The 13,397-nt window shown below is 41.5% G+C and overlaps 2 protein-coding genes across 2 annotated transcripts; both read right to left on the bottom strand.

The window, feature by feature from the left end:
- Positions 1 to 655: 655 nt before the first annotated feature.
- Positions 656 to 7,723, bottom strand: copb2 (COPI coat complex subunit beta 2). The gene is made up of 22 exons (XM_070845244.1): positions 7,621 to 7,723; positions 7,033 to 7,170; positions 6,768 to 6,854; positions 6,376 to 6,502; positions 6,082 to 6,230; positions 5,810 to 5,956; positions 5,419 to 5,518; positions 5,163 to 5,305; positions 4,840 to 5,039; positions 4,599 to 4,709; positions 4,394 to 4,482; positions 4,191 to 4,297; positions 3,869 to 4,012; positions 3,563 to 3,693; positions 3,195 to 3,402; positions 2,963 to 3,073; positions 2,653 to 2,867; positions 2,392 to 2,530; positions 2,012 to 2,149; positions 1,824 to 1,901; positions 1,450 to 1,635; positions 656 to 1,120 (listed from the first exon to the last, which is right to left on the bottom strand). Exons 1-22 carry the CDS (start codon positions 7,621 to 7,623, stop codon positions 1,025 to 1,027), a joined length of 2,847 nt encoding a protein of 948 aa, XP_070701345.1. The 5' UTR covers positions 7,624 to 7,723; the 3' UTR covers positions 656 to 1,024.
- A 1,727-nt stretch (positions 7,724 to 9,450) lies between these two features.
- Positions 9,451 to 11,294, bottom strand: rbp2b (retinol binding protein 2b, cellular). The gene is made up of 4 exons (XM_070844736.1): positions 11,222 to 11,294; positions 10,670 to 10,848; positions 9,705 to 9,806; positions 9,451 to 9,504 (listed from the first exon to the last, which is right to left on the bottom strand). The coding sequence occupies exons 1-4, from the start codon at positions 11,292 to 11,294 to the stop codon at positions 9,451 to 9,453; spliced, it is 408 nt and encodes a 135-aa protein (XP_070700837.1).
- Between the last annotated feature and the right edge of the window lie 2,103 nt (positions 11,295 to 13,397).

Below are 13,397 nucleotides of genomic sequence, written 5' to 3'. Positions count from 1 at the left end.
ATCCACTGAGTCTCTCACAATATCCCTAACTTATTGTGAGTAGTGTATTAACCCACATTAAAGACAGAAGCAGAAGTCCTTGTGCATTTTATGCATCGCTGTAATCAAATCTCACTTGGCACACCCACACTTTTTCTGTCCTCTTCTCAGGCATCTGCAGACTCCCCCTTACTAACTTCTTCTTGCACCCATTAGTTTGACAAATGACCCCTTTACCATTTGTAGTATATGTATATACTAGTAAATGGATTTTGTTGAACTCTTTCACCTCCTATAATAGCTCAGTCCAAACTGAGCAGAGGTCTAATCAGTCTGGGTTACCTGTAATTGATTTTAAAAGGCGGTGTCTGAATTAGCTCACATTTGCCCTCAAGCTTGTTTTCCCCATCAGCAGCTCAAAGCATGTAATAAAAATTCTATCCGCATCAAAACATACTGAAGCTTATTTATTGACATTTACCGGTTAGACGTGCCATCTAATTAATGGCTCACTCCCACTTACCACTTATAGTTTGCAGTAAAATCCTGGAGCATATGTGCTTCACATTTAGATGGATGGCAAAACAAACCTGGTAACATATTAATATCTGAAACTATCAAACTGAGGTATCACCGTGGTCTTGCATCTAATAATGGAACACTCTCAAGTCAAATGTGAATATGTACAGCAACCGCAGTTTATTGGACTGAATAAACTTTAAATTGCCCATTACAGACAACACAAAGCCAAGAGTAAATATAACATATCCCTCAATGGACAGTTAGTGAAGGCATCTAAAACAATAAATGATGGTGTACAAAATGGAGAGTTTGGAATAGACATGATCGGTCTATTTTCCTTCTGAGAATGAAAAATTACTGGTATCATCATTATCATCTACTTAAATCCTGTCACTGCAGCAGGAGGACGTGACAATATAATATTTTTACGTACAAATACAAAAATGAGGGAACAGGGGTTTGGTCTCTTTCTCTTTTTTAAATAAACTCTGAAGAGCGTTGACGAGCAGAGCGGTGGCAGGTCTCAATCATCTAGAAAGTCGTCGTCGAGGTTAACGTCTGTGGTGTCGATGTCATCCAGCTCCATGTTGTCCAGGTCCACTTCAAGCTCGTCCAGAGTCTACGTAAAAAAACAAAAAGATACAAGGGAGAATTCATTTCATTACAAGAAGAATAAGAATTATTGTTCTACTAAGTGTTCTAATTATTTATGTACATTTTATTGTTGACTCATGTTTCTTTTGTTTAGATTTTATATGTCCCACTTGGAATGCCAATTGAGAACATTTAAATAATACTGTGGCAGGTCATGTAAACAACTGAAACAAACAGTACATAATTGAGTGTTAAGTCTTTTTTTGGACTGAGTGACTAGAGTCACTAAAGTTTTTCACAGTGTGAATGGATACAATGATCAAAAGATAAAGATGGAAGAAAGACAAATCCAACCTTATCTGACTGTGTGAACGCAGGGATTTCCTCTTCTTTGCCTTCATCCACCTCCTCGTCCTCCTCCTCCTCCTCCTCCTCCTCTTCGCCTATCGCCGCACTTTCAGGCAGCGAAGATGTCACAACTGCTGCTGCTGCTACTGCTGCTGCAGCGACGGGAGCTGCAGCCACTGCCTCTTCTCTATCCTGGTTCAGCAGGAAAAAAAGCCAAATTAAGTTTAACTCAAAGTTTGAATAATACCGAGCACTGGACCCTCTGGTTTTTATCAAACCTTTTGTAAAATCCTACTTTTCTGATTACAAAAGACACAGATGGTGTAATAATGGTCAGGTTTCTATGAGAGAAAAGAAAATGTTGGATATTGCTGACTAACCTGGGAGACAACAGGAACGAAGGTTCCTTTGGGCTCGTATCCCTGAGCCTCCTCAAGAATATTCCTGTCTTCATTGGGCTGTAAAATGTAGGGAGTTTGTTAAATACAGGAGAGAGGATAGAGATACAGCTATACAAAAAACTGTCTACACATAACACAGCTACCTTATCTGTCAGTTTGAAACTCACCGTCACCAGGGGGTAATCTTTTGCAGGCCTAGTGGTGCCTAAGCAGGACTCTCTGAGGTAATGCTCAGCTGCGAAGGCCTCTTTCAGCCCGGGGAACAGATTCTCATACTCTGTAGGGTCAGCTAGGGACTCGGCCGCCTGCAATGATTCATGACAATGTGTCATGGTTAAGAAGAATGTTCAAGCTCATTTTCTCTCTTTTTAAAAAGGCAAAACTGACAATTGATAAACAGCAAAGTTTTAAAACTCTAAAATCTGTAAATTTAAATAGTGCTTTTTCCCTGCCTTCACTGAATGTTGATTTACTGACTGATAGTTTTCACGTAATCTTAGCTTTTACACGATTTCCTTGCTCTCACTGTCTTGATAACGGAACTGACCTTCTGGTTGACTTTAGCCAGGTTCTCCCTCCACAATTTAACCACGCGGGACACCTGACTGGGCAGGTAGGTGCGGGCCAGGAAGGCAGCTTCAGGTAGTCGGTTTGTCCTGATCAGGAGCTCCAAACACTGATCCAGTCTGTGGAGGAAAGACGATATGTTGAATATTTACATCACATATTCCATGTGATCAATATGTATTCATTCCCTAATTGGTCCACTACTGTCACCAGCTTCCAGCCTCATACAACTGGTACTCACTTTCCCTGCAGGAAGTATGTCATGAAGGCCACGTTGTTCTTGCCGTCCCTCTCTGCCCCCTCAGCCAGCTTGCCCACCATGGTGGCATTACCAGAGGCGGTGGCAAGGAGGAGCAGGCCACCGTAATCCTGGGCGTGATGCAGGCACTCCTGGGCCAGGCCGAATTGGCACTTGCTTATCGCCAGCTCTGCTAGCTGCTTCCACTTCTGCTCTGACTGCAGGGGTTAGAATGACGAGTATTACTAATGTACGGAGCGGAGAACCTGACCACTGATGATATGAGGTGATGATATAGTGTACGAGCACTTACTTCTGCCTCCACAGCCAGCTGGTAGGCGATCTTCAACTCGCCCAGCTGCAATGCCAGCTCAAACCTGTGCTCTGGGTCTGTGGACACAGCCAGCGCCTGCTGCTTGAAGCCCTGAGGAGACAAAGAACAAAACCCATTGAATTCTGGTGATGCAATTCTTATGCAACACTTTCAAGTTGGGCACATAAAATACTGCATCTGCTGCAATTAAATTACAAAAAAATTTCCATACCTGTTTCTCCAGGAAATGTGCCACTCTTGTACGCTGCTCTTTAGGAATTGTGGGTAGCACCTTGTCAGCCATGCCAAAGTCCCTCCTCATTACAGCAGTCTGGTACTCCAGGACAGATACCAGCAGGGAGTAGCTGACGATGTTGAGCTCCTTGTCTCCCAGGTAGAGACGGTCATCTTTTGGTATGTAACCCAGCAGGTACATGGTTCTGCAGGGGGAGAAGGCAGGCAGTGTAAAACATGCAGCATCTTTCCCAGCAATCACACAGATTAGCTGCTGTTTTTCTAGACTTTTTATGCATCTGTGAAGAGTTAAGGCATTATTATTATGAGTATCATCAGCATAACATTTACAATCTGTTTTTGTACCTGTCCAGATGAGCAATAGTGACGATCTCTCCTCCTACATAGTAGTTGAGTCTGTTCACAGAGCTGGTGTAGATGAAGCAGTCACCTACCCAGAGTCCAGTCTTCACAATCTCTTGGATCTCTCCCTGGACCTGGAAGTTTAGGTTGAATTAGACTAGTCCTATGCTGTGCACTGATAATATCACTCTGTAGGTGTACACAAGATTCATTAGTATACACATTAAAGCCAACAAGAACTTTCAGCACTGAAATAATAAATAAATAAAAAGAACTCCTAGCATAGGATGTGTATTCATCCACACCCACCTCGAAGGCATCTTCAATCCCATCCTCAGTCACTCCTTCATTGTTCTCTTGAGAGGAAGCGACTTTATCTGCCATATAACGCAGAATGAAGAAGGATTCCTCTGTGGCGATGCAGACCAGTTCTCCAGAGTCTGACCAGAAGATCTGGACAAATTATGAAAAAGAGGATAAAATGGTGAAGGAGGGAATGATAATAACTTCGTAGCTTCTTCATTACACACAGCTAAACAAAAATCTAGATGTGTGTAACTAAATAAATTGGTAAAAAATTATACATATCATACAGATTCCTAAAGGAAAATGAAAGATAAGTCAGTCTTACGTGTTTGGGCTGGATCTCGATGCGGCGGATCAGCTCTGTGTTCTCCCAGTCATAAAACGCCAGGCCATTCATTGATCGCACCCCAAGCAAGAAACCTCCATAGATCCCTGCAGGGAAGAACATGAACACATTCAGTGAGAAAGCTAGCAGGAACTATTCACTTCCAACACCACAAGTCTACTATACATCAATGTTCACACTACCTTCAGCTCCAAAGTCTGGCTTAAAAGATTTCTTTTCTTTGAAATTTTTGAAGATTTTGACGATACTGGTGCTTTCTCTGATGGCGTATCTGTTATTGGAAAAAAAAAAAAAAAAGGAGTGTCGCAGTTACTCTTTGGGACAGAGCTATAGAGCAGGGAAGTGCCTCACATATATTAAACCTCTCTTTTCAAACAGCATACTTACTCAGATGAGTCATGCGCCCAGACAAACTCCTGCGCTGAGCCGAAGCTCTTGTTCCTCAAAGCCATTGCAGTATAGATAATGTACTCTCCATCTCCGCACACCACAACAAACCTGGTGCACACAGACAGGCACACATGAGTGACAGCGCTCTTATTATAAATTTATCTGTAATCCAGCAAAACAAAACAACCATTTGCAGTGCCTGCGTCTGTCTGTCTGGCTGGGGTGAGTTTATGCATACCTTCCATTAGGGTTATGCTGGATGGTTTGGGGGTAAATCTCACAGCTGCCCATGTCTTTGACAGCCAGTGGCAGCCTCTCTCCATCCTTGATCTCTGCGTCACCCATGGCCTTCAGGTTGGCTTGCTGTATTTCACTGTGTTTGGCCCAGATGATTTTCCCGTTAGTGTCCATAGACATGGCCGGCTCCTCCCGACCCACCTTCACAGCAGAAGGAGACAGAGCAGGAAAGACACTTCAGTTCTGGATAATAACACTTTTCATACTAACGGGTTCTTTGCAATCAAAATGAATTTTTCAAGAACTCCTCTTTCTGCCACTCACCTTGATGATGATGCTGCCTTCGTCGTAGCCCAGCGCCACATTGTTGGAGCCCCTGAGGCCGCACACACACCACACTCTCTCCATGCTGTAGTTCAAAGTGCTCTCCAGGCGGTAAGTGCTTGAGTGCCAGATACGCACCGTACCTGCAGCAGGAGGAGGAAACGATGCACAAAGCAATGATCAATGAGGCCGAAGATGAGATGAATTCCAGGGGTGTTTGTGTACAGTGGTGAGGATGAGTGGGATTCCTGCTCACCGTCCTCTGATCCTGTGATGATGATGGGCAGCTCTGGGTGGAAGCTGACACAAGAGACGTTCTGGGCGTGGCCTTCCAGAGTCTGAACACACGTTTTGTTCTACAACACAAAGAGAAGGACAGCTGAAAAATATATATATATGTATAAACACAATGCTGAAGGATGCTGACAGAATGGATGTAGCTGATCCAGATCAAAGCAATATCAACTCTTTCAGTAAGGTATCATCTTTCATTTTTTCTCAAACATAACGTAACAAAAGATTTCTTTGACCATCTTTCAGCAGGAAAGTAGCCTTTGCCCTGAGTTAGTGCTCGTTAGTTTCATAATCAGTGTTGTGTGGCTTACTCTAACCTTTCTTTGAAGGAAGTGAATGTAAGGTTTTCTAACCTGATAGTCCCAGATCTTGACTTGGCGATCATCAGCCCCTGAGATGAGGTACGGCTTGTCTCCTCCACTGTAGTAGTCAATGCAATTGACTCCTTTCTCGTGGCCCTCCAAAGTGAAATTGGGGGACGAAGAGCCAAGCTGCCAAACCTGAGACAACCCAGATAATTAAGTTAGTGTAAATGTAAATGTAATAAGATCTGGGTGTCCCACTCAATGATACAATAAAAGTAGAAACAGTAAAGGAGAAAACAGCAACAGCAAGCAGTCTCTACCTTAATCGTCCTGTCCAGGGAGGCACTAGCAAACTGGTTGTTGTCCTTGGGGTTGATGACAATTTGCATGACATAGTGAGTGTGACCCTCAAACACCTGGCTGCAAGACCACTTCTTCTCCCAGTCCCATAGCTTAATCAACATGTCATCTGCACAGAAACAGGCATGCATTTATGCACACAAAAAAACATATATATTTGGGGACACTGGTATAAAGACAAATGTGTCTGGTGTGATAAATAAATTAGAAGAGTCTATTATGCTATTAATCAAAATATCAGTTTAACAGCGTACCACTACTGGTGAGGATGTAAGGCTGGGTCGGATGGACGGCAATGCAACGGATGTAGTCAGAGTGGGCCTCAAACATGTGGACCCGCTCCAGGGTGTTGTAGTTGAACACTCGTATCTGCATGTCATCCTGAGCAGGGTGAGAACAGGGAGAAAAAATGTTTCAATATTTGCTAAATACCTCACACACACAAAAAACATTACAAAATAAACAGTTAGTGTGTGATATTAAGAGTTTAACACAATGAGGAAAACTCATAGCATGGATTTTTCCCCACATAACTACATGACACTTAAACCATCAAACACAATCTAAGCTCATACTCTCTCTACAACTACTACTTTGTAAAGGTGCTGGTGTCTTGGATAACCATAGTCACTTTGATGTAACTCACCGCTCCTGTGATGACCCAGTTCTTCCTTGCCACAAACTTAGAAGCTCTGACAGGGAGGTCGCACACCTCGAAGGTCTTGACGAGAGTCTGAACAAAAGAACATCATCGACTCAGTTAAGGCTTGAAGCATCATCACTGTTTTTTAGAGTTTACCAAGTCAGCCCTTGATTGTAGTGACATATTCAAACATGGAGGTTTAGCCATCAGTCTTTCCATATTGTGTAGTTCAACTTTGCATGGGCGGCCCATTGATTTGTGATCATACCTGTGTTTCGTGGTTCCACACACAGACACTGCCGTTGTACAGACTGGCCAGCATCCATGGCTCGGTTGGGTGAAGGTCCACACTCTTCACTCGGTCTGACCTTGCTGTCAGCCTCCGCTTGATGTCCAGCCTCAGAGGCTGAAAAGACAGAAGACATCGATGTCTTCTCTTGTCCTCAAACTCTCATTGTAAGTGATTTTAAACTGGCACTTGATCGTCTGCTAAAAACTCTGCAGCGTCAACGTAAAGACCCGTAATAGCAGCACAGACTTCAAGCCAAAGTAACAGTTAGCATGCTAACATTGAGCCTGATACATTTCGGCGACACTAATAATCCTAAACGGACACAATTCACTCAACAACGTACACAAAACAGCTGTACACACACATTAAGTCTACACACTACCGAGGTTGGAAATGTTAATATCCGTTAGCTACAAGCTGTCATGCTAGCTGAAGCTAGTTAGCCGCTAAGCTACGTACAGGGATGCATTATTATTTCACACTCTTCAACTGCGCTTTTAAACATAAATCATGGGAATCTGATGGCACGTGCGGACACAAAACACGACTTTAAGAGTCTCTTACCATGTTTTATCCCCGCGTTGTCGCAATAAGATCAGATAAATGTGTTGTGAACAATCGCAGTCGGGGTCCAAATGTTGCGACTTCAGTAGACTGAGCACTGGATACTGACGTGGAACTTCCTGAAACGTAATCTCGCGTGAGTACCGAGTAGTACTGTGGAAGTGGTGACGTGACAGAGCTGTGGCCTGTGGGTGTCTGTCTGTCTGTCTGTCCACGGTGAGATTATTGATATAGATTATATATTAGACTTTCACACGTTTGTAACTGGCTGTATTTGATTTAATGACAAGTCCAGATTATTGATTATTTATTAGACTTTCCCACGTTTCTGTATTTGGTGCTTGATCAGTGGACTTTGGTGGGAGGCCCATTACAACACATCATGAAATTGCTGTTCTACATTTTGTCATTCAGCTTATACCTAACTGAACTTAAACTCTTGAGCTCTGTCCAATTCATCATCACAAAGTTGACTGAATTAAAAGAGTGTGATTGAGAACACGGGCATGGTCTAAAAGTTGCTCAAGATCATGTCATGTTTTGATATAACATGAAGAAAGTTGGCAGAAAATAACTTTTATTTTACAATGAGTAAAATATCAGTGGAATATATAACAGGGCTTTTGTTTAACAAAACATTGCTATAATATCTTTCTTAAATCCCTACATAATGAGAATCCAGGCTAAATGAGAGATTAGACACACAAACCCCATAAAAAAAAACAAGATGCATGTGCACTGAATATATCATGATTCATCATCAACACAGAATTGGCCTGATTACAGATTGCTGTCAGTCATCTTTCCAAAGCACCTGTGTGTTCCCTCAAGAGTGCAGTCAAATTGATGCTAGTGAGTGAAGAGGAATGGAAATTATTCAGATGATGTACTTAACCTTTCATTATCTTATCAGCTGATCTCATCTACCTGCTGTTTTCCAACCAAATCATATTATAAGTATGCTGCACAGTGATGAATTAAAATGAAAATAAACAAGTACTTTGCATGGTATTATACACAGTAATGTATGAATTAACATGAAAATAAAAGATTAAATGTGTCACTTCACATCACCTAGTTTGCTCACTGAGTTTGTTTGTCAGTGATAGTAGGGGCAGTAGTATTAGCAAGAGAGGAGGTGGTAGTGGTAACAGTGGTAGTAGTAGTACGATACTTGTATCATCAGTTGCGTCAACTTTTCCAGACACAGACAGTTACACACTATTTAAACTGGGCACAACATATTTTGACTTATTCTCTTGTAATATGAACAAAGTTCAAAGGTGTGGTTTCTGAGGCTGAGATCTATTATTGCTATTGTTATATTACAGCGTCTCACCTCTAAGACACTACTACCATAGTCTTCCAGCAGATGGCGGTTTAAGCAATGCTATGTAAAAACACCCTGCTTCAGTAACAATAACACATTTACTGCCTAACTGTCTTACTGAGAAAACATTGAAATGAAATGAAATTATAGCTCTCGGTCAGTCCATTAGCCTTTTGTGCAGCATGCGACTACACAGGCATGCTGTTAACACCCTCTGAAAAAGCACTGTGTTAGATTATGTTAATTGCAAGTGTTTTAGTTTGACTTTCAAGCACCTTGTGGTAGGTAATACTCACTCTGTCAAAGCTGAACCTTCACTTAGACCCGCTGAAAACACGCAGACTTAACATTGAGTGATAATAGCAGCAGGTTTGTCTCTATTCACACACAACACGCTTGGTTGTCTGTTAAAGCCCCTTTATTTATTTTGTTCAAAGATGTCATTGAGGAGGAAACAAAGACTTTATTAACCAAGTAAACGAAAAAAAACAATCAGACAATTATTCTTTTCTCTTGAACACCTGAAGACAAACGACATCTTCACACGTCAGCTCCTGTGAGAGGAAATTGAATCTGTTATTATTATTATAATTTATCAGGGTGGTAATCAGAAAAAGTGTTTAAACTGGCCTCACCGTTCTTAACAGTTACATTCTGCTGTGTTATACTTCCCACTAATCCCACACATTTACAGAGTTCAGGTTCAACTTTGTCACAGAAACTTAACTGTCATGACATTTCACAGTGAACCCACCAGGTAGAGTTTGTCTCCTTCGATCCAGTGTTTCCAGCCACGGTTGGCCTTCTCTCCTCTCTGAGTGCACACCAGTTTGTCCCCTTCCCAGGTCACCAGACTCTACAAGACGTCATATGGTGCAGTTAGTCATTAAAAAATAATGTTGGACTTAATATTGTGGAAAATAATTCCCTCTACAGATAAGCCTGTCATTAAACTACTTTTACCACTGACTTGGCTAATTTCTCTTAGCTGAAGGCTGCTGCTACCACAAAGGCTGACCAATTTAGGATTGTTTTCATGTTGATGTGTAATTAGCACTGGGTGAAACCAGCTTTTAGTGTAGACTAATTACATTTCCTCTTCTTTTGGCATACAAATGCACTAAAGGAATCAGTCAGTGTGCCTCCGTGAAGTCTGAGACGTGAAATTGCCACTAATAAGCTATGTGATGTCTCAAAATTACATTACAGTTATTGAACATGAATTTTAATTAATTTTATCAGACAGTAAAAACACAAAGCTTTAATGTTCTCCTTTACCTACAGTTATGTCTTGAATTCAATTAAAAATTAATCTGTTTTTTTTTTTCTCTCACAGAAACATTTCCTATGTTCTTTTCCATAAAATGGAAAAAGTAGGGATCAGATGCACCAATAGAAAGTCATTTTGTGCAACAACGCCATCAGATGTCAGTGATATTATGAGAAGCTGGAGATATTTAGACCTCCTTTTTCAAAGATCCATTCTTTGGGCATTGAATGTAACAGGCATCACTGTTAATCTCTATTATTTTTTATCATCTGCACTCTATATGCGGCTTTCTCTCTTTGCAGCACTGATGTTAACCACAGAGGCCACAGAACAATCTTTGCCCTGCACACACACAGATAACAGCGTTCTTATCATTTAAGCAACAAGGAAAATGAGAATTATCGACTCATCAGATAAACTATCACTCCCTATGTGAGAGGTCGACCCACCTTGATGTTTCTGTTGTCTAGTCCCTTGGTGTACTCATCAAACTCAACTCCTACAGTGAAGGAGAGCTCATAATTCCTTAAGGTGCTCAGTGTTTTGAAGTCAAACTTGTCTCCATCTTGGGCTACCACTTTGGTCTGAGACAGGGAGGTGGCAATTTTCCTTGTAGCAAAGTCAATATCTAGGGCCATAATAAAGAGACATGATCATACATACCATTCATACTTTTTCAGAGTACCCACATTATGACATATAAATGATATATGTGTGATTTTTGAATTTAGAATAGTTTTAGTATTTGACATCGTAATTGTTCTAGTCCGTGGTGAAATAACCACCTTGGAAAAACCTTTTTTCATTAGCTCCAGATTAAGAAGAATAGTGACACAAGGACAGAAAGACCCTCTTAACAGAACGATTGAGAGAGCATGAAATTGGATTATTTTGTTACTTGTGCAGCCTTTCCAGCCTGCCACATCACCCTGTAACACCATTCTAACACATAACTAAGTCCCAAAGCAAAATGAAACCCACTAAAATGAAAAGTTTCTTACTCAGCACTTTCAAATACTCCTCAAATTTTTCACTGGTCTCCAGTGTCCATTTCCCACTGAAGTCTGCAGGCATGGTGGCAGCTGGTGACACTGTGTAGACTTTAGACAGTGTGGGGAGGGGGGAGGTTCAGGGAATCCTGCTGCTTTTATATGAGTCAGGGGGCATCAGGGCAGAAAAGCATTGATAAGTGAGTTTATAGCTTGAAGGGGATTGGCAGGGGCAGTTGTTTTGGAGGGAGAGGGGGAAAGGTCACCCTTTTCTTTCAGTCTTTACACAGTCACTGGGGAGGCTGTAAAGGGCATATGTGAAGGTGCACACTCACATATGCACACGCACACATACGTGCACACACACACACACACACACACACACACACACAGACAGCACTACTCTAGCAAATACTTTTGAGCACATACACTTGCACACACTACAGTGACGGTCAGTGTACAATGTACACTGTTTTGTAACATGTACCAATAGTTTGTGTTCTTTATTTGATCTTTTTCTTTGGCCAGACCAAATACTTAAGCAGAATAGCTAAACTTTGAACTTGAAGGTTAATAAAGTTCAATTGGTCTTTTCAATAAAAAGAAAAATCTGCATTTGTAACCAACTTTGGAAATAAAATAAATGTATTTGCAATTTCTTAAGGTCTGCTACGAATAACTATCTGTTATTGTTTTTCCTCAAAAAAGGTCAAATAATTAGCTAAAATGATCATGAATCATATCAAACACAGTTTTAATATAATACCATTAAAACCGTCGGCATTTATTCTGCCATAGCTGTTAAAGGTGCTTCATTAGTTACTTGTCTATACAGTAGTTTGTATTGTAATTGTGGATTCTAATGAAGTGCACATGCAGAAAGGATTCACAGGAAACTGTAACTGCTCAAGGTGCACTTCCTGCTGCCAGTGATCGATAAACAGGCATTAATAAAATGTTCTTAGCATTAGCAAGATGTCTCCTACTTCACTCAGTGTACAGTGTAGTCACCGAACTAGGACTGGCTTGCAAGCTAGCTGTGATGTCACAAAATCACGCACCCACATGCAGGCCTTACACTCAGATTTAAGATGAGCAAAGAGAAACTTTCTTCCTTTAGCAGATTAATTGAAAAACAGCATCCTAGTGTAGAAACTCTGCACATACATCAGTCTGCACAGTGAAGGTCAAACAACCAAGCTGGGCAACAATAAGAAAAACATATTTTTTGAGCAGAGGCGACTTTAAAATGAAGCAGCGGCTGAAAATCGTCTCCTGTATTGAGCTGTTCGCCTGCTGATTGCCAATAAAAACGAGCGTTGAGCAACTGACTTTCAGCCAGACAATCCATGCACTTAGTAGAAACATTTTATCCAGAATAAATGCAAATGGAGATTCTACTCTGGCGCCAGACAGTTTTGACCCCTCCCTGGGAGCATAATTTTTTTAACCAGCCAAAGCAAGAGCAGGCGGAGATCAATAACAACCCCCTGGGGAACCATAAATAAACAGAGCCCGCAGGTAGACGCCAGGGTGGTGGCAGGGTGTGAATTATAATGCACAAGCAGCAGGAGGCAGAACAGGAGGGCGAGCAGCAGCAGCAGCAGTGAAGAATGAGCAAGTGAGTTGGACGGCTTATATAGACTACCCAATTGGTGATGGCGCTGCACAAAGTGAGCTGACAGATTAGCTGATTCAGAGCACAGCGTGGCTCAAGTTGTCTGGCAGGCTTCACTTCACTCACTGAAATTCTCAAGTAGAGGCCCTCAGATTCCTCTTGCATGTCTGGAAAGGCATTTTCAGTCTAAAGGAACTTCTGATCTGTTGGACTGTACAATGTGAGTAAATAACATCCGATCATAATTTGTCTACCAAAGAAAACATTTCCCTTTCCAACAAATCTGATTAGAAGTAAAAAAAAAAAAAAGATAAATGTCAGATTTAACCACTCAGAAAAAGACAAGTGGCATTATTGAGCACTGTGAAGTTTATTGATTGGAGGGATAAATACACACATCACATCTGATATCCATTCTGGAGACTAAGTATCGGTAGCAAACAGCATTTACAATCCTCAAACCACCCACAGCAGTCATTCATTCACTGCGTCCATCACTTTCCCACTGGTCATTTCAGTGCATTGCAGTCCGGCTCACCCATCACATCAGCTACACCTACAGTTGCAGTA

This window comes from Pempheris klunzingeri, chromosome 15, assembly GCF_042242105.1.
Source record: "Pempheris klunzingeri isolate RE-2024b chromosome 15, fPemKlu1.hap1, whole genome shotgun sequence".
In the NCBI taxonomy this organism is placed as follows: domain Eukaryota; kingdom Metazoa; phylum Chordata; class Actinopteri; order Acropomatiformes; family Pempheridae; genus Pempheris; species Pempheris klunzingeri.
Note: the sequence above shows the minus strand (reverse complement) of the source record. Positions and strands in the feature narration are given on the sequence as shown.